Consider the following 20,685-nt stretch of genomic DNA (forward strand, 5'->3'; position numbering starts at 1 on the left):
CACTAATGTACTTCTGATGCAGTTTGTTATCTGGTGTGTGGGTGAGAATCAGTGTAGTAATTAAGTCAGTAGTGGATATTTGACTCAAGACACTACCTGGTGGTGTGAAGTAGAACTGCACGCCCAGTTCGAGCCTCATTTCCCAGTTCCAGCTCTGTTGAGTCCTTGTTCATCGCCTGAATCATTCATCCTTCTGTGAGGTCAAGAGGTGTGTTAGAGCGGGAGATGTTCAAGATAAACGACACTAGAGCTAAAGAAATGACAACAAAAACACAGCACAGAACAGAGCCTGCTATCGTGCAAGTATGCTAGTATTCAATTCTCCAATAATCACGATTATTTTTAATTCAAGAACGACGGCAAAACAAGTTCGTTTCGCTTATCGTTTATCTTACAGCGTACCACGTTAAAGAAAAACCGCAAAGTCCTGAAGGCTTTGCCGTAAAGTTACTGCTTTACCGCTGACACTGGAGACTCCTTCCATAAACATCTCTGTCCAAGAGGAAAGCTTCACCAGATCAGTGATTATACACATTGTTGTTATTTTTGTTGCTAAATAAATAACTTTATGATTCATCTCAGATTATGTGGATCGTCGGGCAGACACGGGCCTGTGATTGAGCTGTTACTATAGAAACGAATGAATCAGTATAATCGTGATATTCTATACAGCCAGCACCAATTCAGTTAAACACCTTCTGACCAATCAGAGTTGAGAATGGTGTAAATGGAAACATATACGGAGACAAAACAGGACGTGTTGATTTGATGTATTTTTTATTAAGGGGGAATAAAAAACCTCAGTATGATTACATCAGTACATTATAGCGTTGACTTTTTAAATTGGACGACGTAGGAAGGTTTTTCCTGGTCTTTTGTTTATTATTATTATTATTATTATTAAAAAAAAAAACACTAAACAAAAAACAACAATACAGAAATATGATTTAGTGTTGTAACACATACGATCTCTTTCCTCAACGCATCTTCAGATTATTCCGTATAATCCGAGATCCCATATAAAACATCATAACTGACCACCGGCATGTTGATTTCAGTTCCTCGTTTGTTTGAACACATGCTAAAGAACGCTGATTTAGCGTTCTAGCTCTCAGAGGCAGCCATCTTGGACAGAACGCGTGCTGGCGCTCAACGTGATTACTCCTCGGCCCAGCATCTGCGTGCACACACCCGGGCCGGGTTTGACGTGCATGCTTCATTAAGAGCAACGAGGAGGAACCCAAGAGGAGCGACTGTTCACGACGATCCACCAGTGATGTTTCTCCGCCTGAAAGCTGGTCAAAGACTTACTGAGGAACTACCTTCGATTAATTAAAAAAATAATAATTAAACCAAAAGAAATGACAATAAAGATATGATTTATTTTCCTTTATCGCAATTATAGTTAATCAGTTGAGACGTTTTGGTTTTTTTGGTGTCTAAGTATGCTATTTTTCAGTTTTATATTAGAGCTGCGAGGCAAATGTTGCTAACAAAGGAGCTACCAGTTCAGTGTTGTATAAACATTTCAGTAACGGCGATTTTCCTCTTACTCGCGTGCGTACGTTTAACAAATTTACCAATCGTGTTTCACGGAACAGCCGATTTCATTTTAGCCACGCCCACACAACATGAGAAAATAACGGTGAAAGAAGCGCAGAGCGAGCGAAATTCTTCCAGCCTTCGCGGAATGAACTTTTTTCGACCTCTTCGTAGGGCGCCGTTACTTTTGTCCTATTCGGACGGCTAGTTTGATCCGTCTTCTTTTTTTTTTTGCGGATTTGTTTGGGATCGCTTTCTTTCCAGTCATCGTAGCGGTCCCTCGATCGCAGAAATGAACGCAAAATCAAGGAAACTCCGCAATATTCTGAGTAGCTGGCGATTTTTTCCGCAAGATTCGTGCCGAGACGCGTCGTGATGACGTCACGCGAACGCGTTCGGCCGAAGCCCTCTTTGATTCACGTGCGTCGAACACGAGTACGGCCGGAAGGGCTCGTTTACCGGCAAACATCGCTGAGAAAGAGCGCGCGAAACGATTTCGTGCGATTGCGATTTCGCAAAAAACCTTTCGGGGAAAAAAAAAAAAATCCCGCTGCAAAATCAAGTGTTTTTGGTATTTTGCTTGATTACGAAACGAATGCGCTTCACAGAATGGTCGTGGAATTAGCGTGGAAGTGAAATACTCAAGCGATTGAAACGTGACGTATAAACTACGTATTTAAAATCGCGGTAACTCAGATTTGTAGCCGATAAATCTACGCAAACTCGGGAGCCGAACGTAGGACACGAAGGTTTTCGCAAACGGGATTTTCATGAACATTTCCCGCGTAAACGCTCCTACGAATTAGTTACGAAGTAAACGAGTCCGTACGCAGAGCGATAAAGCGAATTATTATCACTGTTCGTTCATATACAGCGACAGAAAAAGTTCCATTTCAAAACTTCACACGTGATCCGCCTTCAAGGCGGAGTTACGACCGCGTTTAGCTCTGCGATGTCCAAGTTTATGAGTGTCTCAGGAACCAAACCAGCCAATCTGTTTGAGACGCTGAACAGCTCCATGAAGACCACGGTGATGATTTGAACATGCAGATCGTACAGCGCTGAACTGGTGGCTCTACGCTTCTATTACTAGTTAGCTGATTTAGCATCGTAGCTCCAGTACAAGAGTAAAGAAACAGCATCAAATATGAATGAGTCAAGACATGGTTCTCAAAGTTAAAGCAGTCGGTCTTGTATTTGAAAAAGGGTTAGGATTAGGGCGTGTTCATGTGATGTCCACGTTCTGGGTCAGGGTGAGTGTGTTTCTTCACTGGCGTGGTGCTGGTGGTCTGCGTGATGACCGGATTTTGGGAGGGACGATTCTGGCTGTGGTCATGGCGAACGTGATGGTCATGGTCATGGTCATGGTGATGATGATTGTTGACGTTAGGCGATTCTGCTGTAGTTGGGTTCTGCTCAAAAGATTTTCCTCTGGTCACGTTGCTGCTAGTTAGCCGAGTAGAGTTGGAATCCAGCTGTTTTTAAAAAAAAAAACAAAGCAGACATGATTAGCATTTTAATTACGTCACATCCTGTACGTCGAGACGTCCGGAGAGACGTGCTCACCGTGCAGTTACAGATGTTTTGGAAGTACGTGGCTCTGATGGCCGCCTCCACGTAGGGGTAGTGCAGGATACTGAACGGCAGCATGATGTGAAACGTCAGACGGCCGCATCTACTCGCTCGGAACGAAACAGGAAAGAGGTCTGAGTATTCAGGAAGACGTCTCAAGAGCATAAAGTCCGGCCTGGCTCACGTCACTATGACGCGCTCTGTATCGGGTGCGTACAGACATGCGAATTTGGAAAACATGTCATGGAAACGTTCTCGAATTTCATGTCTGACTGTACCGGTCGTAAACTAAGAAGTCGTCCTTGTCCCCCTGCAGCGTGTCCCAGACGTCGTTCTGCAGCGGGCTCTGCTGGTACACGGGGATGCCCTCCGATGTCCGTCTCTTCATCTCCCAGTACATGGCCCTGGAATGAGCGTCCTGTGCGTTCACGATCAGAAACGCAACGCCGGTCAGGTTTCCCCGTACCAGCTTATCACGCAGGTCTCCCAACCTGTCGTCATAACAACGTTCGGTTACAGATTCGATGAATACAAATGCAGAAATCATCCACAGTTAAGCAGAAGAGAGGATAGAAAAACTCAAAAACCGGTCAATACTTGTGCTCACTTAATTAAATAATTTATTCAAAACGTCTAAACAGCCATTGGCCGTCTGTGCCAGCTCTTCCTCCTATTTGAGTCAAAAGGTTTTAAATATTACCTTTATTCATATCACGAATTAAAGAAAACTAAACAGTCCGACGATTCGTAGACAGTACGGTAAACACGCGCAGTATAAACCCCACGACTACATCTGCAATCAGCTATCAGAGATAACATTTACGCAATTTCAACGAAATCCCTAAGCGATTGTGCAACATGTACGATTGCGCAAGTCCTCCCCGGGGTTAGTCAGTTTTAGAGTTCGTGCACTAAAGCGAAGACCCAGTTCATAGGCTTCTTAATGATGTCTTCATTGTTTTTGAGTAGTGAATATGAGATGATGATTAAAAAAAAAAAAAAAAATCTGAATATCATACATATTAAACAGTCTTATACATCATTTCTGGTGTCATCAAGGGCAAACTTTTATTATGAAAAATAAACCGCATTCCTAGAGCTCCTGGTCAGGATGGGTGAACATCATATCGTGGTTAATCTGAGGGGAAAACACTTTATATAATATACACCAATGTTATAAATGTAAAAAAAAAGGTTTTGTAAACATTTATAGCCAAAATTGTAATACGTACTGTTTTTATTCATCACTTAATATGTAGTTTTTCATCTAGTAATAATAATAATAGTAATTCTTGCAGAAATAACAACCTTTGAATTCTAAAAAATTTCATTTAAAAAGTGCTTTATTACACAACCCCGTGTTATTAAGATGTTCTATACGTATAAACACAAACGTCAGTTAGGTCATTGCGTTTAATACGAAACTCACTTAGCAGCCTGCGTGAGGCAGAAGCGTCAGCTAGCTTTCAGCAGCGCTACCACCACCACGTTTCCCAGCAGCTCCTTCATGGGAGAATAGCCATCGATGTCCCAGAGAGGTGCGAGCTTACAGATGGTTGACTGGATGTTGTCCCTCTCCACGAACAGCGGTGAAGTCCAGAGCAGGCTCGGGAGCGAGGCCAAGCACAGAGCCGACAGCGCCCGGAACATGACCCCCGTGGTTGTCCCTTCCCTGCGGAAGGACCCGTGCTCAAATCCTTCGACGTCTACCCTTCAAGACAGACACTTATAAAAGCACCTGCCAGATAGATGAAAAACAAAACGCGTCATTTTCTAACCATAACGAGACATTTTGCGCGCTCATATGTGAGAGAGAGATCGAACAGAGAGTCGAGCACGTACCTCGGTTATCTCACTCGCTCTGGGTTTGGAAGAAAAACAAGTGGCGTCCGTTTACCCCCCCAGATGTTTTTAAAGCCTCGTCCAGGCGAAGGCCAACCTCCCCTGAACAAACACACCGGACCAATACACGAGGAGTTCAGGGGTCTCACCGGGATCCTGTCCTCCGGAGCGAATGTGTTTTCCATGCTTTTTAATCGCGATCATTGATCTGCTGAAAGTAGAATTGTGAAAACAAACCGAAAAGAAGCGGGCGAAGATCGAAACTCGCGTAAAAGATCCGAGGCAGACGTAGATTAGACGTGCACGTTTGTTTAGGGAGGGAGAAGAGGACAGTGTTTGTTTGTTTGGGCTAAACATTTGCTAATCCCATCAGGTGGAAGGTTGTGAAAAACAGCCGCCTACGCAAAATCCCATGCAGGATCCGTCCAGATACGACGCACTCCAAATTCAAATCACAGACGTGCGTTATGATCGTTTCACGTTTACGGCATTTCGGCAGACGTCCTTATGCAGAGCGACTTACGTTTGATCTCGTTTTATACTGAGCAGCTGAGGGTTAAGGGCCTTGCTCAAGGGCCCAGCAGGGGCAGCTTTAGTATCAGTACAGTGTCGTCAGCCAGAAAGTTCAACCCTGGGAACATTAAACCCATTACCGTGTATTTCCTTTAATCAAGTACACAAAGTACACGTGTAAATACGGTTATTAAATATATAAACCATATCCCTCATTATTTTAAGTTGAACCTGTCCTGATTCTCATGATGTATTTCTCACATATTTGCTACTTATAATATTTACAGTACTGTGCACATGTCTTCAGAAATGCTGTAGAGTAAAGATGCCTTCAAATATAATGAAATTATTATTTAAAAAACCCATAAAGAGCAGTTCTGGAGGTCATGACATCATTTCCTTGGAAGGGAGTGAATCTGTAGCGATCGAGTAAAACGTCCTGCACTTGTTTCGTTCCATTTATAATCTTTTATTGTGTGTAACCTCGTCGGTCATCCACGTTGTCCATATTTTGGAAAACGTCCTGGGTTTGAATAACCCCACGTAGCCCTGTGATCTCTGCTCCGCCTCGCACCGTCACGCCGCTGATTATTTCGCTACCGCGGCACGCTTCTATCCCTTTCTCCTCGCCGAACATTCCACCCCCTGCTCGAGCGCGTCGGTGTTATTTATTCTCTTTACAACTCGGACGTCGCGAACCCGCTGTTACAGCACGCGTGATCGATACGAGGGGAACAGCCAATCAGTTCCGGTTCCCTGAACTCTTCAGTAACCTCGGAGTCATTAACGACAAGACTCCGAATACGATTTGGCTGGTCGATGTTTGGCGTTTTGGAGAAAGGGAGAAACGCACGCCGTGGCGTGTTAATACATATATTAAATAGATCAACGATGCTTTAGAGTGATGAAGCAGAGTTACTGTTACCACCGGGAACTATCTTCCTACAAACACACATTCCCAAGTGTTTTATTCCTCTCACACCACAGCCATTTTGATGAATTAAAACAAACAATTTTTATCCACTTATAGTCACATTTAATGTCTGTGAGACAAGTTAGGCCCGTCTCTCTCTCTCTCTCTCTCTCTCTCTCTCTCTCTCTCTCTCTCTCTCTCTCCCCCATATACCCCCCCGCTCCCCCACCCCCACCCCAAAGCGTAAACTCCTCTCTGTCCTGAAGATGTCGGAAATATTTCACGTTACGGCTTTAACTCTGGACACTGGAGACTCCTTCCATAAATGTTACATAAATAAATAAACAAATAAACAAACAAACAAACAAACAAACAAACAATCTCCTCATGGAAAACTTCAACAAGGCGGATTATGTGGAGCTCCAGCCGTACAAGTCTGAGACTAGAGAAAGGAGGACGTATCAGAACGAGCGTATAAATAAACCTGTGATATAAACTTTGGAGCTGTCAGAGCTGCTGTTGTAGGAAATTAATCAACACCTTCTGACCAATCAGCATCCAGAATTTAACAGCGCTGGGGTGTAATAAATAAATACAAAACAGAATGACCAAAAAAAATGATCTACAAATTCAATGTTTTGCTAAAGCCCATGCGCTGATATGTTAAGTCGTGGTAGTTTGTTCGATCAAATATAGACCACACACACACACACACACACACACACACACACACACACACGCCAGTCTTATGTCATCATTCTGATCAGTCCTTCATCGCTCGTCCCGTTTTCGTCGGGACTGTCGCAGGCAGTGATGATCCCCAGCCCGAGTTCCGCCAGATCCTCCTGCATGCTCGCGCTCATCATCATTTTGGGTTCGAGTCGGTTACACAGGGTCCGGTACGAGGGCAGCGGGTAGCCGAGCTCTCGCAGGAACTCGTATCCTTTCACTCCGACGGCGCAGCGGATCTTCCGGGCGGTCAGGACGGTGTCGTGGGACCAGACGGCGCGGCGCGAGCGCTTGGTCAGGGTCAGAGCTCGGATCTGGTCCTCGTACAGGAACATCTGCAGTCCTTTCTCCATCCTGCTGAGCCTGTGCAAGCGCTTCTTCATCTCCTCCACCTGCAACAACAACAACAAAAACAACAAACTACACGATGGAGAAACAAAAGCATGGACGATATTACATTCAACTTAATAATAATAATAATAATAATAATAATAATAATAATATTATTAGCACTAAATAGGCTAAACAGAATGGCAGAATGTGGTTTGGGACACGTCCCATGCATGGGTTTGTGATTTTTAAGGTTATAAATGATCTGTAGTTGTCTGATATGACGGAGGTTAAAATGAAAACTTAATGAGTACAGCAAAACACAAACAGTGAAAAGATAGACATCTGTAGAAATACAGGTGCGTCTCAAAAAATTTTTTCATATCGTGGATAAGTTTGTTTATTTAAAGCAATTTAATTCAAAAATGTCAAACTTTCATATATTCTAGTTTCCTTCAAGAGAAGAACCGGCTTATAAATCTGCTAAATCACGCTAAAACTCCATCACACCTGAATCCATTTTCCTCTTATCGTTTCATATCAGACTCGTTCCCTCTCTCGCTTCTGTTTTCTTTAGTTTACATTCTCACTCTCTCTTCTGATTGGCTGTTGCTCCTGCCACTCACAGTGCGGTTAGACTTCTTTCGTCCACGATGACGTTTGCATGAAAGTTGTCGATGATGGATTTTGTTATGTTGTTAAACCGGTAAACGAGCTGACCTCTCTCTGCAGCCTGGCCGTGTGCTGCTGCTGCTGCTCCAGCTGGGATTTATAGTGCTGACACAGAGAACACGGCCGCTCTTCCTCCGCTCTCTGCAGCTCGTCTTCCTCGAACTCGGCTCGGGGCTGCCGGCGAGCGTAACCGTGATCCCCGACCTTCAAATCTTTCTCTGCTGAATTCAACAACAAATTTTTTTTTTCAACTGCTCGTAGCGTGTCGTACCCGCTTTTAACGTCGTAATCAGATGCTTTGATAGATCAGATTTATACAGTACATTTTTAGATTGATTATATTCCCTCAAGCCCTTTACCTGGGTCAAGTTTCAGAGGGAGGACGGAGTGTGGGTGTTGGGCGATGGGTGAGGGCGGGTTTGGGACGTTAAACAGTGTGGGAACCGCGTTGGGTTTCAGTTTCCTTCCTCCTGTCGGTGACCTGGCGATCTCCTCGAACTGGCTCTCCTCAAAATGGTCCTGCAAAGCATCAAGAAAAGATTTATCCCAGAACTAGCACAGAATGAGCATTATTATGAAAGTTAGATAATGTATTAGCCTAGGCTAAGCGCGTCATCAGTGCAGCCATCTTGGAAGGGTCAAAATGAATTTCGAGTTGAACTGAATTTAGAGGGTTTCACAGAGTTTCTATTCACTTTGATGAACTTTAATCTGGATTTATGGCTGTTGTTGAAGTGACTTAACACGTCTTAAGTGTAGGTCCACAATGATAATAAATCAGTTAACATTTAACCTACACACAATAAAGACACTGACAATGCATTATATGTACTGTATATTTATATTCCGTAACACCTACAATGTGTACAAAATTATAACGCAATTTTGAAAGTTAAATATGTTATTTATTTTGAAGTTAAATATACGAGTTGTAGTCGGTTGATCAATGCACACACGCGTCCTTTCCATAGACCTGCATTAGCTTATGCGCTAATCTGGACCTTTCCAATATGGCGGACGAGTTGACGTGCTGCACCATCTACTTCTTTTTTTTTTCCCTCTCGACTGGAAAACATTTCCTCCCGCTCATGGTTCCACTTGCCTGGCAGAGTCTGGAGCAGGGGGTTGGGACGAACTCCCGTCGACAGTTTATCAGCCACTTTCTCATCCGAATCGGATCTTTTGGAAAACGGAAAAGTTGTTTTCCAATGGTTGTAGAATTGGAGCAATTCGGAGCAGAACATCCACCCATTGTAGGTTTTTTTTTGGTCAAATTAGCTTAGCGATATCCCCACCCTACCCGTATTCATACAAATCCCGCCCTCGTGCTCTAGGATTGGATGGTAGTACTCTGAAATGCTATGTGATTGGCGGACTGCTTGCGTGAATGCAATTCTAGCCAATCATATACAACTTTCCAGAAAATAGTTAGGAAAATACAACGGTTAGCAACAATTAGCTAATAACACCCTGAAACATCACTAGATAACTACATTCTGCCTGTCTGGCATATAATCGTTTAAATTAAAGAGCATTAAAAATTTCATCGTTAATAACACGCATTACAAACTCTTTTGTCAGATTACATATATCTAAATAAGACAAATATGCCTTGGCAAAGAAGTGCAACCCTGAGTTTCTTTGAGCCAAAATGGCGCCTGTGTTTTCTTCGCAGATGATGTTAATTACGTCTTGCTGTTAGTTGTTCATCCCATTGCCTGAAGCAATATATATATATTATTTTTAAATGACGTTCATAATTTTCCACGTCCACAATTAGTCTTCGTTACCGTTTTCGTAAAACTATAATGTTCATAGTTAACTAATACAGTTTAAAACGGGTTTTGTTTCATTTAAAAACGTGAACGCGTCTAACGTAGCTTGCTTTCTTTCTTTCGGACCCCAGAACGAATCACAAATGGCGTCACATCCCCTACATGAGTGCGCTATATAGTGTACAGATGAAGTGTTTTTGCGCCCTAGGTAGGGCACTCTGTTGTCAAAGTGTGGTTTGGGATTTGAAAAACGACCAAACAAACGAAACTCACATGGAGACAACGCGTGGAGGCGGTTATTATTTAATGCGGTTGTTTGTTGTTGTTGGTTTATTTTTTTAAACCTCTGAATAAGATTTAAGTGAAAATAAGTAATTATAATCCTAAAATGCGCCAAGGTGTTGAAATTAATAATAATAATAATAAACAAATCACTCTAGTGTCTGTGCTGTATTAGTTTTCATGAATAAGCAGTAAATGATGAGCTCCTCACTGGTTGTTCCTGTTGTAGATGTTCAGAGTAATAACTTTAAAGAATTATGGCCTGCTATGGTGCTCGCCTTTAAAACATCCTCATTTATCGCCCTGGACACGGTGAGCCTTAAACTCACTAAATCATTCACACTTTTCTACATTTCCCTTCACTAACCACGCGTTTCCACCTCCTCCTCTGTCCTTTGCTTTCAGGAGCTCAGCGGTCTTGGAGCGAGGAAAGCTCTTCTAGCAGAGTGAGTATTAAAGGTGCAATATGTAAACTTTCAAAACGTTTCCCGACCCCAAAACAATCATCTAATTTCTAAGAGAGTTTTGGGAAAACGCAATTGGTAATATTGCCACGTTATAAATTTGGCCAGACTCTTTGTTTAAAAAAAAAAAAAAATTCCAGCCCGGAAATTAGATCCGCCCCCCCCCCAATATACAAGTTATAATAGCAATAGAAGATTATTTTGTAAATAAAATGTTTTCTGATGAAAGAAGCGAATACGTCGGAACGGTTATATTAGATTTCAAGCATTTAATTGTACACCTTCAGATCAAAAGGTTTTTAAGGTCATGAGAAACATTTCAGTCGGGCGTCCACAAACTTTTGACCGGCAGTGTGTATTTCTATATTTACACGATTCTCCACTAAAGCTTAAACGTGGTTTCTTGCCGCTATAAAGCTAACGTTGAGAACCGATGAGAGAAATCTGTCTGACCCAAAGTCTTTTCGGTAAACACGTGCTCGAGACGACATTTTAGAGGCGAGACGGGACACGGACGTCCTCGTTTGGACGATAAACGAATCGTGTTTTTTTCCCCCTCCTCCGCTAGGTCGATTGAGGATCGTTATAAAGCGATATGCAACGCAGCCCGGACTCGCTCCATCCTGTCCCTGGGACTCGCCTGTTACAAGAAACTGGAAGGCAAAGTGAGTGTTTTATCTTGAAACGGCGTCCAGCTGCTGCTGTTGTGTGTGACTGAACGCTCTTTGACTCGGTCTGCAGGCGGAGAGTACGTACCTGGTTCAGGTGTACAACCTGACGCTGCTGTGTGCGGAGGAGTACGTCATCGAGCCGCAGTCGGTGCAGTTCCTCGTTCAGCACGGCTTCGACTTCAACAAGCAGTACGCTCAGGGCGTTCCCTACGACAAGGGCAACGATAAGGCGAGTGGCTCGCAGGCTGCGCGTGGCGCTGTTACAGGAAGTCGATCGGCAGCGGGAGGAAGTGGAGTTTCTGTTACCACCCCGACGCTGATTGTTTGGATAGAGAGAGAGATGGATAGAGATAGATAAAGTGAGGGAGAGAGAGATGGATAGAGATGGATACAGTGGGGGGGGGGGAGAGATGGATATAGATGGATACAGTGAGGGAGAGAGAGATGGATAGAGAGAGAGATGGATACAGTGAGGGAGATAGAGATGGATACAGTGAGGGAGATAGAGATGGATACAGTGGGGGAGAGAGAGAGATGGATAGAGATGGATACAGTGGGGGGGGGGGAGAGATGGATATAGATGGATACAGTGAGGGAGAGAGAGATGGATAGAGAGAGAGAGAGAAGGATAGAGAGAGAGATGGATACAGTGAGGGAGATAGAGATGGATACAGTGGGGGAGAGAGATGGATAGAGATGGATACAGTGAGGGAGAGAGAGATGGATAGAGAGAAGGATAGAGAGAGAGATGGATACAGTGGGGGAGAGAGAGAGATGGATAGAGATGGATACAGTGAGGGAGAGAGAGAGATGGATACAGTGAGGGAGAGAGAGATGGATAGAGAGAGAGAGAGAAGGATAGAGAGAGAGATGGATATAGATGGATACAGTGAGGGAGAGAGAGATGGACAGAGAGAGAGAGAGAAGGATAGAGAGAGAGATGGATACAGTGAGGGAGATAGAGATGGATACAGTGGGGGAGAGAGATGGATACAGTGGGGGGGAGAGAGATGGATACAGTGAGGGAGATAGAGATGGATAGAGATGGATACAGTGGGGGAGAGAGAGATGGATAGAGAGAGAGATGGATACAGTGGGGGGGAGAGAGATGGACAGAGAGAGAGAGAGATGGATACAGAGAGGGAGAGAGAGATGGATAGAGAGAGAGAGAGAGATGGATACAGTGAGGGAGATAGAGATGGATAGAGATGGATACAGTGAGGGAGAGAGAGATGGATAGAGATGGATACAGTGGGGGGGAGAGAGATGGATAGAGAGAGAGAGATGGATACAGAGAGGGAGAGAGAGATGGATAGAGAGAGAGAGATGGATACAGTGAGGGAGAGAGAGAAGGATTGAGAGATAGAGATGGATACAGTGAGGGAGAGAGAGATGGATAGAGAGAGAGATGGATACAGTGAGGGGGAGAGAGAAGGATAGAGAGAGAGATGGATAGAGATGGATACAGTGAGAGAGAGAGATGAATAGAGAGAGAGAGAGATGGATACAGTGAGGGAGAGAGAGATGGATAGAGAGAGAGAGAGAGATGGATACAGTGAGGGAGATAGAGATGGATAGAGATGGATACAGTGAGAGAGAGAGATGAATAGAGAGAGAGAGAGATGGATACAGTGAGGGAGAGAGAGATGGATAGAGATGGATACAGTGAGAGAGAGAGATGAATAGAGAGAGAGAGAGATGGATACAGTGAGGGAGAGAGAGATGGATAGAGAGAGAGAGAGAGATGGATACAGTGAGGGAGATAGAGATGGATACAGTGAGGGGGAGAGAGATGGATAGAGAGAGAGATGGATACAGTGAGGGGGAGAGAGAAGGATAGAGAGAGAGATGGATAGAGATGGATACAGTGAGAGAGAGAGATGAATAGAGAGAGAGAGAGATGGATACAGTGAGGGAGAGAGAGATGGATAGAGATGGATACAGTGAGAGAGAGAGATGAATAGAGAGAGAGAGAGATGGATACAGTGAGGGAGAGAGAGATGGATAGAGAGAGAGAGAGAGATGGATACAGTGAGGGAGATAGAGATGGATAGAGATGGATACAGTGAGAGAGAGAGATGAATAGAGAGAGAGAGAGATGGATACAGTGAGGGAGAGAGAGATGGATAGAGAGAGAGAGAGAGATGGATACAGTGAGGGAGATAGAGATGGATACAGTGAGGGAGAGAGAGATGGATAGAGATGGATACAGTGGGGGGGAGAGAGATGGATAGAGATGGATACAGTGGGGGGGAGAGAGATGGATAGAGAGAGAGAGATGGATACAGAGAGGGAGAGAGAGATGGATAGAGAGAGATGGATACAGTGAGGGAGAGAGAGAAGGATTGAGAGATAGAGATGGATACAGTGAGGGGGAGAGAGATGGATAGAGAGAGAGATGGATACAGTGAGGGGGAGAGAGAAGGATAGAGAGAGAGATGGATAGAGATGGATACAGTGAGAGAGAGAGATGAATAGAGAGAGAGAGATGGATACAGTGAGGGGGAGAGAGATGGAGAGAGCTGGATAGAGATGGATACAGAGAGGGAGAGAGAGAAGGATAGAGAGAGAGATGGATAGAGATGTATACAGTGAGAGATGAATAGTGAGAGAGAGAGATGGATACAGTGAGGGGGAGAGAGATGAATAGAGAGAGAGAGATGGATACAGTGAGGGGGAGAGAGATGGATAGAGAGAGAGAGAGAGATGGATACAGTGAGGGGGAGAGAGATGGATAGAGAGAGAGAGATGGATAGAGATGGATACAGTGAGAGAGAGATGAATAGAGAGAGAGAGAGATGGATACAGTGAGGGGGAGAGAGATGGATAGAGAGAGAGATGGATAGAGATGGATACAGTGAGAGAGAGATGAATAGAGAGAGAGATGGATACAGTGAGGGGGAGAGAGATGGATAGAGAGAGAGATGGATAGAGATGGATACAGTGAGAGAGAGATGAATAGAGAGAGAGAGAGATGGATACAGTGAGGGGGAGAGAGATGGATAGAGAGAGAGATGGATAGAGATGGATACAGTGAGAGAGAGATGAATAGAGAGAGAGATGGATACAGTGAGGGGGAGAGAGATGGATAGAGAGAGAGATGGATAGAGATGGATACAGTGAGAGAGAGAGATGACTAGAGAGAGAGATGAATACAGTGAGGGGGAGAGAGCTGGATAGAGATGGATAGAGAGAGAGATGGATAGAGATGGATACAGTGAGGGAGAGAGAGCTGGATAGAGATGGATAGAGAGAGAGATGGATAGAGATGGATACAGTGAGGGAGAGAGAGCTGGATAGAGATGGATAGAGAGAGAGATGGATACAGGGAGAGAGGGAGTGGGAAACAGATAGACAAACAGATAGAGAGAGAGAGAGAGAGTTTAAAGTTTAATCAAACTCAATCTTTCAATCAGTTTTTCCCAGTTTGCTGTTTGGGACGGTAAAGAGTACTTTCCCATTTTTTGTCCAAGAAGGTAAACAAACTGTACGTGTGTGTGTGTGTGTGTGTGTGTGTGTGTGTGTTTTTTAGGGTGGAGAACCTCAGGGTGTGAACATGCGTACGTTGTTCGTGGAGCTCCTGAGGGCCAACAAGCCTCTGGTGCTCCATAACGGCCTGATCGACCTGATCTTCCTGTACCAGTGCTTCTACGCTCACCTGCCCGACAAACTGGGAACCTTCACCGCCGACCTGTCGCAGATGTTCCCCGCCGCCATTTACGACACCAAATACGCCACCGAGTACCAACTCCGCTTCACCGCGTCCTACCTGGAGTACGCATACAAGAAGTGGTACGTTCGGAAAAACGACAAAACAATCACTGTTTAACAAAGAAAAGAAAAATCCGGTAAAACAATCAACGTTTTTTTCTCTAAAGTCACCAATGCAGCAGGAATAATTTCGGTGTGTACGATACAATTCACTACGCGTTTCTTTACGGGGGCGGGGCCTGTGCATTGTAGGGGGCACTTGATTGGACGCGGTCTGGATGAGTACAGGACGAGCCGTCAAACCGTTCTTGACTGTTTTCCTAGAAATGATACAACCTTCAAATGAAAAGAATCGTACGTTAGGACATATCTGAAACCGATATCGACTCGGCGTCTTCCTTACGATAAAAAAAAACCCAACAATAATCTAAGAACGCTGTTTAAAGTGAAGTCTTCAGGAAACCGAGGAGCTCGTGTTTAGAAACGTACAGGACTACGGAGGACGTAAATGTTCTCCTGGAGCTCTAGTAAGTTGATTTTGAGCCGTGTGTGTGTGTGTGTGTGTGTGTGTGTGTGTGTGTCGTGTTCCCAGTAAACTGGACAACAGCAGATCCATCGAGGCGGCTCAGGACGGACCTCACGTGTTTCTGGAGTTCTGTAATTACACCGGCCGAGTGCGGAGCTACGTGGACTACAGGCCTTGCGTGGACAGCCACGGCCGTGACGGACCTCTGAACATCTGCCTTCAGTTCTCGGTAAGTTCCTCTCTGGAGTTAAGAGTCGATGAAATGCGGATTAGCGGATTATGAAGCAGAAACGTAAACAGTAACGTAATCGTAACGTTCTGAACCTGAAAACGAAACACGTCGGCGTTCTCGGGCTTTCGTTCCCTCACACCCTCCCCCCCCCACATCTCTTTTGTAGATGTTAAGAGAGTGTAAACTCTTCTGTTACAGTTTTACCTCCGATCGTTACAAAGCACCGGTACTGGAGACTCCTTCCATAACTACTGAATATACATCTCCATACAGAAAAACTTGTTATATATAAATAAAATAAATGTAAAGAATGGTGGAGTGTCCACCGTTTAATTTAATTTCCTGTTAATGAGCCGTTACTATAGAAACGATACTGCACTACTGTCAGAGCTGCCGTTAGAGAAAATGAGTCAACACCTCGTGAGGAATCACGATCCAGAATTCTTATGTACAAAAACATCTTTACAGCTGCTGTAACTCCAGCAGCCACTAGGTGTCACCCTGCTCTCAGTTTTCGGTAGATTAACGCGTTAACACTTGCGAATTTATTCATATTTCCTCCCCAAACACAATCAGGAAGCGTCACCAGACCCACTATGAAAAGTATCGTATTCTGTTTCTATGACAACAACTGGAGAAACTTACCCGTCTTGATTTATCGATTTGTTTCGGATCGCTTTCTTTCAACCCGTTAAAATGAAACGATTTATTTGTAAGATTCAGAAAGTTGCTCAAAATAATTTGTTAAATTGTAGAATTTTGTAGGCAACGAATCGCGAGTCTCCTTATAAGCGTATATTTAGACGTGTCTCCTGTGAACGCGCCTGCGAACGATTTACGAATAATGAACGAGTTCGTATGTAGAATATAAATAAATTTTGTGTATCCTAAAGTTGTTTTTCCTTCTGTCGTGTGTGTGTGTGTGTGTGTGTGTGTTACGGCAGGCGTACGGATGGTGCTCCAATGGCTCTCGCTGCCCCATGTCCCATGACACAGACCTCATCATCCAGCAAGACGAGAAAAGCAAAGAGGGCAAGCGGAAAAAAAGGAAGCGCATCAGGAAGAAGAAGAAGGCTGCGAAGGAGGAGGAAGAGGAGGAGGAAGAAGACGGGCCCCCGCAGGGTAAGAAGGCTCACGTGGAGGATATGGATGAGGACGGTGAAGAGAAAGAGGAACAGAAGGTAGACGAAAAGGTGCGCGGGGAATTTACGGCACACGCCGAAGAGACGCCGAGCGGCGAAACGTCACCCGGAGAGCCTCGGAACGAAAGCGACGCTCCTCGGACGCCTGCCGCGAGAAACGAAAGTCCGCAAGCCGGCGAGAGGAAGGCGGAAGGAGGAACGCACCGAGCCGGCTTCGACGCCTTCATGACCGGATACGTTTTCGCCTTCGCGAGCACCCAGAACGCCGAAGGACCGGACTCCTGGCTTCCCGCGTGCGCCAACAAGCTGTATCTGAGCGGCAAGAGCGTGCCGCTTCACGTAGCCAAAAGCACCTTCTCGAAGTCCTCCAAAGCTCACGTGACCAAGATGGAGCACGTCTGGAGAAAACCGTTTCCCAAAGCAGACGGGAACGCGTGACGGACGTTTGTGTGGGGTTTTTTTGATGTGTGATGAATATGATTTAATCGAGTCACCTCTAGCGGTGTAATAAAGCCTTCTAATTTTATATATAAAAATTAAAAAAAAACTCGATTCATTTGAAGTGAAGGATTTATATAAACAACTTAAGATTTCACGCAGCAAATAATCCGGAGCCGTTTTCACGCGTCAGGATCGTCGTGGATCCCGCGAACACACCCCCGATGGTCCTCTGCAGATCACCACGCGCACACGTTCGCTCCTCGGATCGATTTAGCGTCGTCGATTTAGATCCGCCTACCTGCGCGTCGTCCCCCCCCCCCCCCCCCCCCCAGTTCTGAGGAAACCGGTTCAGAACTCGGTTCAACTCTGTCCGTCTCTTAAAAAGAATCGTGACTCCTTCTTTTTGTGAACGCGTTCATTTAAAAAAAAAAAAAAAAAATTTCACCACCTAAACTTAGACAGCATTTACTCTTAGCTCCTCCCACTTTTCTCGGAAGTTTTCAAATGGGCGTGGCCAAGCAGAGCGTCAGGAAATATAGTAACGGAGGAAAAACATACAGACACAAAAGCAAATCATTTATTATTCTTGTTTTTTAAATGACTGAATATACATACATGCACTTAAACATTTAAAAAACAAAACAAAACAAAACAAAACACAAAACTGATGCCATATGAATGGAAAAAAAAAAAAAAAAAGAGGTCCTGATCTGTCTTTGGTAGAAATTATACATCTCTTAGCATCAAATGCAAACCTGTGTGACGAGGAAAACAGCCAGGACGAACAACATCGAGACGTCAGACGACATTTACATACGCTTGTGCTTATCGAACTGTATTAATAATAATAATAATAATAATAATAATACACTTTACACACAGTTCAAATTAAGAGCAGGGAAAGTAAGACATGGTAAAAACACTCGTTCTTCCTCATAAATATCAAAATCGAGCCTCTCGCTCGCTTGCTCTCTCTCTAGATTACTATAAAACTAGTCTGCTTCGGTTAGATTTATTGCATAGAAATGTAGTGACAAATCCAACGATGACGACAAGATTAAAAAAGATTAACCCATCGGGTTCCTCGCTTCAAGTGCAATTTACTAAAAAAGTAGTTACAGACATGGACTTTTTATTTATTTATTTATTTATTTATTTATTTATTTATTTTTTCAAGACTAAGCTTTTGTCTCTGCAGGAGTAACACTCGCTCAGAAACAGGTGAACTGCGCGTTAGGAATGTTTGAATCTCTTCCAGCGATCAGGTGTGCTCGTTAAGAGGAGACGCAGAACAGTGCAAAATTACGAGCGAGTAGCTGTAATGATGTTTAAATACCCGGAACAAAAAAAAAAAAAAAAAATTCTGTTATCTCTAGCTTTTACGATGGGGGGGGGGGGGGGGGGGGGTTTATATCGCAGTTTTTGCGAGTCACAGAAAGTGTTTGTCCGATTAAGATAAACATAGTGCTCGTAAAAATACATTCATTCAATCATTCATCTGATCTCCATCTGCGTGAGCTCGCTCTCTCGCTCGCGCTCTCTCTCGCGCTCTCTCTCTGTGTTTTATCTGTAGGGAACGGTCCGGTTGGAAACGTCACGCCGTGTTCTCATCGAGAAAAAAAACCCCCCAGAAACATCTTTTAAGTGTTAAATAGTACGATAAGACGATGGGCGTCGTCTCAGATGTCACATCGGGACAGGAGGTCGGGCGACGCGGAGGCACGGCAGGGCGCGAGGACGACGGAGCGCGGTTCCTGGGGCTCGGCCGGAGCGCTCGGAGGAAGCGGGTTCCTGCTGGTCAGGGAGAACGGTCCGGACGCGTTCTCTTCGTCCTCGGCTTCCATGTCCTCACTGTTTCCGTTGGGCAGCCGGTTTCGCTCCTTGTCGTCGTCGTCGAAGAAGCTGCCTCTGCTACTCGAGCAGTCCATGGCTTCCTCGCTCTCGTCCGACTCCGGCCTCGGTCTCGTAGCCTCTCTAGGTCTGTACGGCGGGATCTCGGGCACGGCGTATTTCTTCGCCCAGCCGCTCAGCGCTTTAGGCCTGGCGTCTCCGCCCTCGCTTCTCGCCGCGCCGAAGGCCTCGGAGAGCTCCTGCTGTGGAGACACGGGCAGAGAGTGGCACTGTCGTCCTGGAAGCTGCCACAGTTCGGGACAGGCGTTTGTCTGAGGCTGGTACGTGCTCATGCTGCCTCGCGGCGAGTGCAAGTCGAACATGAGCGAGAACACCGACTTGCTGGGCATGTCAAAGAACTTGATCTTACCGCCCTTGAGGTCCTCGCGAGCGCTGAAAGGGTTGACCTTGGCGGCTCCTCGTGGTCCGGGGTTGTAGTAAGGGTCCTGGACGTTGACCTTGCGGCCATGTTTGCGGGAAAAGACGTCTGATTGGCTGCGTGACAGCCAGATGTTGCGCCGTGGACGAGGTGATTTGGGCGGGATTTTATCGTCCTGTAGAACCAGAGGGTTCAGCCTCTTTATACCCTGGAACTTGTCACCTAAACAGAGACACATCACATGATGAATGAACATTTCCACAGGCGTCACATACTGTGTATTTCTTTGAATAAATTTCACCACCAGGGGGCGCCATGAGACAACTGCATGCTGGATTCAGACCAGAACTAAAAGGTAAGCTTAACTCACCAGAGGAATGCTGTGTGTGTGTGTGTGTGTGTGTGTGTGTATAAATGCATGCTTTACAAACATCGCGATATCACTCAGCCTTGTTTGGGATAACTCTAAAAAGCCAAGCAGATGTTCGCTGAAGCTTAGCGGAAGAACAGAACCAAAAAAAAACCAACAACAAACAAACAAAAAAAATAAACGCAAAGGGCGGCTCAGGTGGCAAAATGTCCCCGTACAGAAATAGAGCAGAAGTGAAGGGATGCTGAATGATTGATGGGATGCCCGGTGAGAGAGAGAGAGAGGCCTTCCCTCCCACGCTCTCTTCCTGGATTAGCTGCCAAAGGAAATTAGAGAGCAGGGTTGTAAAACCGAGAGCGTAACTGGAGCTGAGCAAGCGGACAGCTTTAACCAAAAAAACAAAAAGGAAAAAAAAAAAAAGCCGTGACTCCACCCCTTCCGACCCAGACGGCCAGCGTGGTCAGGTGAAGGACCTGATCCTGCATGTTTTACAGCTTCACAATTCCAAGGAATGATGAGAAGGAACTCGGGTGTTGAATGGCAGCATCGCTGCCCATCTGTCTACTACATAAATACACTTCAGAGAATATTTATTACTTTATTAAGCCGTTTCCTTCATATATTCTGATGAAGAACGTACCCTGCAGCGCTCGTTAATCAGGTGACGACAGTAACATATAAAAGTGTGT

The 20,685-nt window shown here is 44.9% G+C and overlaps 4 protein-coding genes across 5 annotated transcripts in view; 1 reads left to right on the top strand and 3 right to left on the bottom strand.

Annotated features, from left to right (window-relative positions):
- Positions 1 to 760: 760 nt before the first annotated feature.
- Positions 761 to 6,548, bottom strand: selenop2 (selenoprotein P2). Its single transcript, XM_053650979.1, has 5 exons — positions 4,957 to 6,548; positions 4,544 to 4,852; positions 3,393 to 3,605; positions 3,109 to 3,217; positions 761 to 3,017 (listed from the first exon to the last, which is right to left on the bottom strand). The coding sequence occupies exons 2-5, from the start codon at positions 4,762 to 4,764 to the stop codon at positions 2,757 to 2,759; spliced, it is 804 nt and encodes a 267-aa protein (XP_053506954.1). The 5' UTR covers positions 4,765 to 4,852; positions 4,957 to 6,548; the 3' UTR covers positions 761 to 2,756.
- A 59-nt stretch (positions 6,549 to 6,607) lies between these two features.
- Positions 6,608 to 10,079, bottom strand: si:ch73-382f3.1 (uncharacterized protein LOC100151273 homolog). 2 transcript variants are annotated; one of them, XM_053650978.1, is made up of 4 exons: positions 9,216 to 10,079; positions 8,473 to 8,632; positions 8,162 to 8,331; positions 6,608 to 7,503 (listed from the first exon to the last, which is right to left on the bottom strand). In XM_053650978.1, exons 1-4 carry the CDS (start codon positions 9,363 to 9,365, stop codon positions 7,129 to 7,131), a joined length of 855 nt encoding a protein of 284 aa, XP_053506953.1. In that variant the 5' UTR covers positions 9,366 to 10,079; the 3' UTR covers positions 6,608 to 7,128. The 2 variants fall into 2 exon arrangements, with proteins under 2 accessions (XP_053506953.1, XP_053506952.1); XM_053650977.1 differs by having other exon boundaries at positions 8,162 to 8,334.
- Positions 10,080 to 10,172: 93 nt separating this feature from the next.
- On the top strand, positions 10,173 to 17,478 carry toe1 (target of EGR1, exonuclease). The gene is made up of 7 exons (XM_053650976.1): positions 10,173 to 10,482; positions 10,576 to 10,616; positions 11,203 to 11,299; positions 11,376 to 11,534; positions 14,838 to 15,097; positions 15,609 to 15,771; positions 16,719 to 17,478. Exons 1-7 carry the CDS (start codon positions 10,366 to 10,368, stop codon positions 17,352 to 17,354), a joined length of 1,473 nt encoding a protein of 490 aa, XP_053506951.1. The 5' UTR covers positions 10,173 to 10,365; the 3' UTR covers positions 17,355 to 17,478.
- Positions 17,479 to 17,912: 434 nt separating this feature from the next.
- Positions 17,913 to 20,685, bottom strand: part of tesk2 (testis associated actin remodelling kinase 2) — a 28,542-nt gene continuing 25,769 nt past the window's right edge. Inside the window, exon 12 of the mRNA XM_053650975.1 lies at positions 17,913 to 19,848. Within this exon, the coding sequence (XP_053506950.1) occupies positions 19,037 to 19,848 (812 nt within the window). The 3' untranslated portion in view covers positions 17,913 to 19,036. The remainder of the gene's footprint in view (positions 19,849 to 20,685) is intronic.

The sequence above is a fragment of the Ictalurus furcatus genome, chromosome 20 (genome assembly GCF_023375685.1).
Source record: "Ictalurus furcatus strain D&B chromosome 20, Billie_1.0, whole genome shotgun sequence".
Classification (NCBI taxonomy): domain Eukaryota; kingdom Metazoa; phylum Chordata; class Actinopteri; order Siluriformes; family Ictaluridae; genus Ictalurus; species Ictalurus furcatus.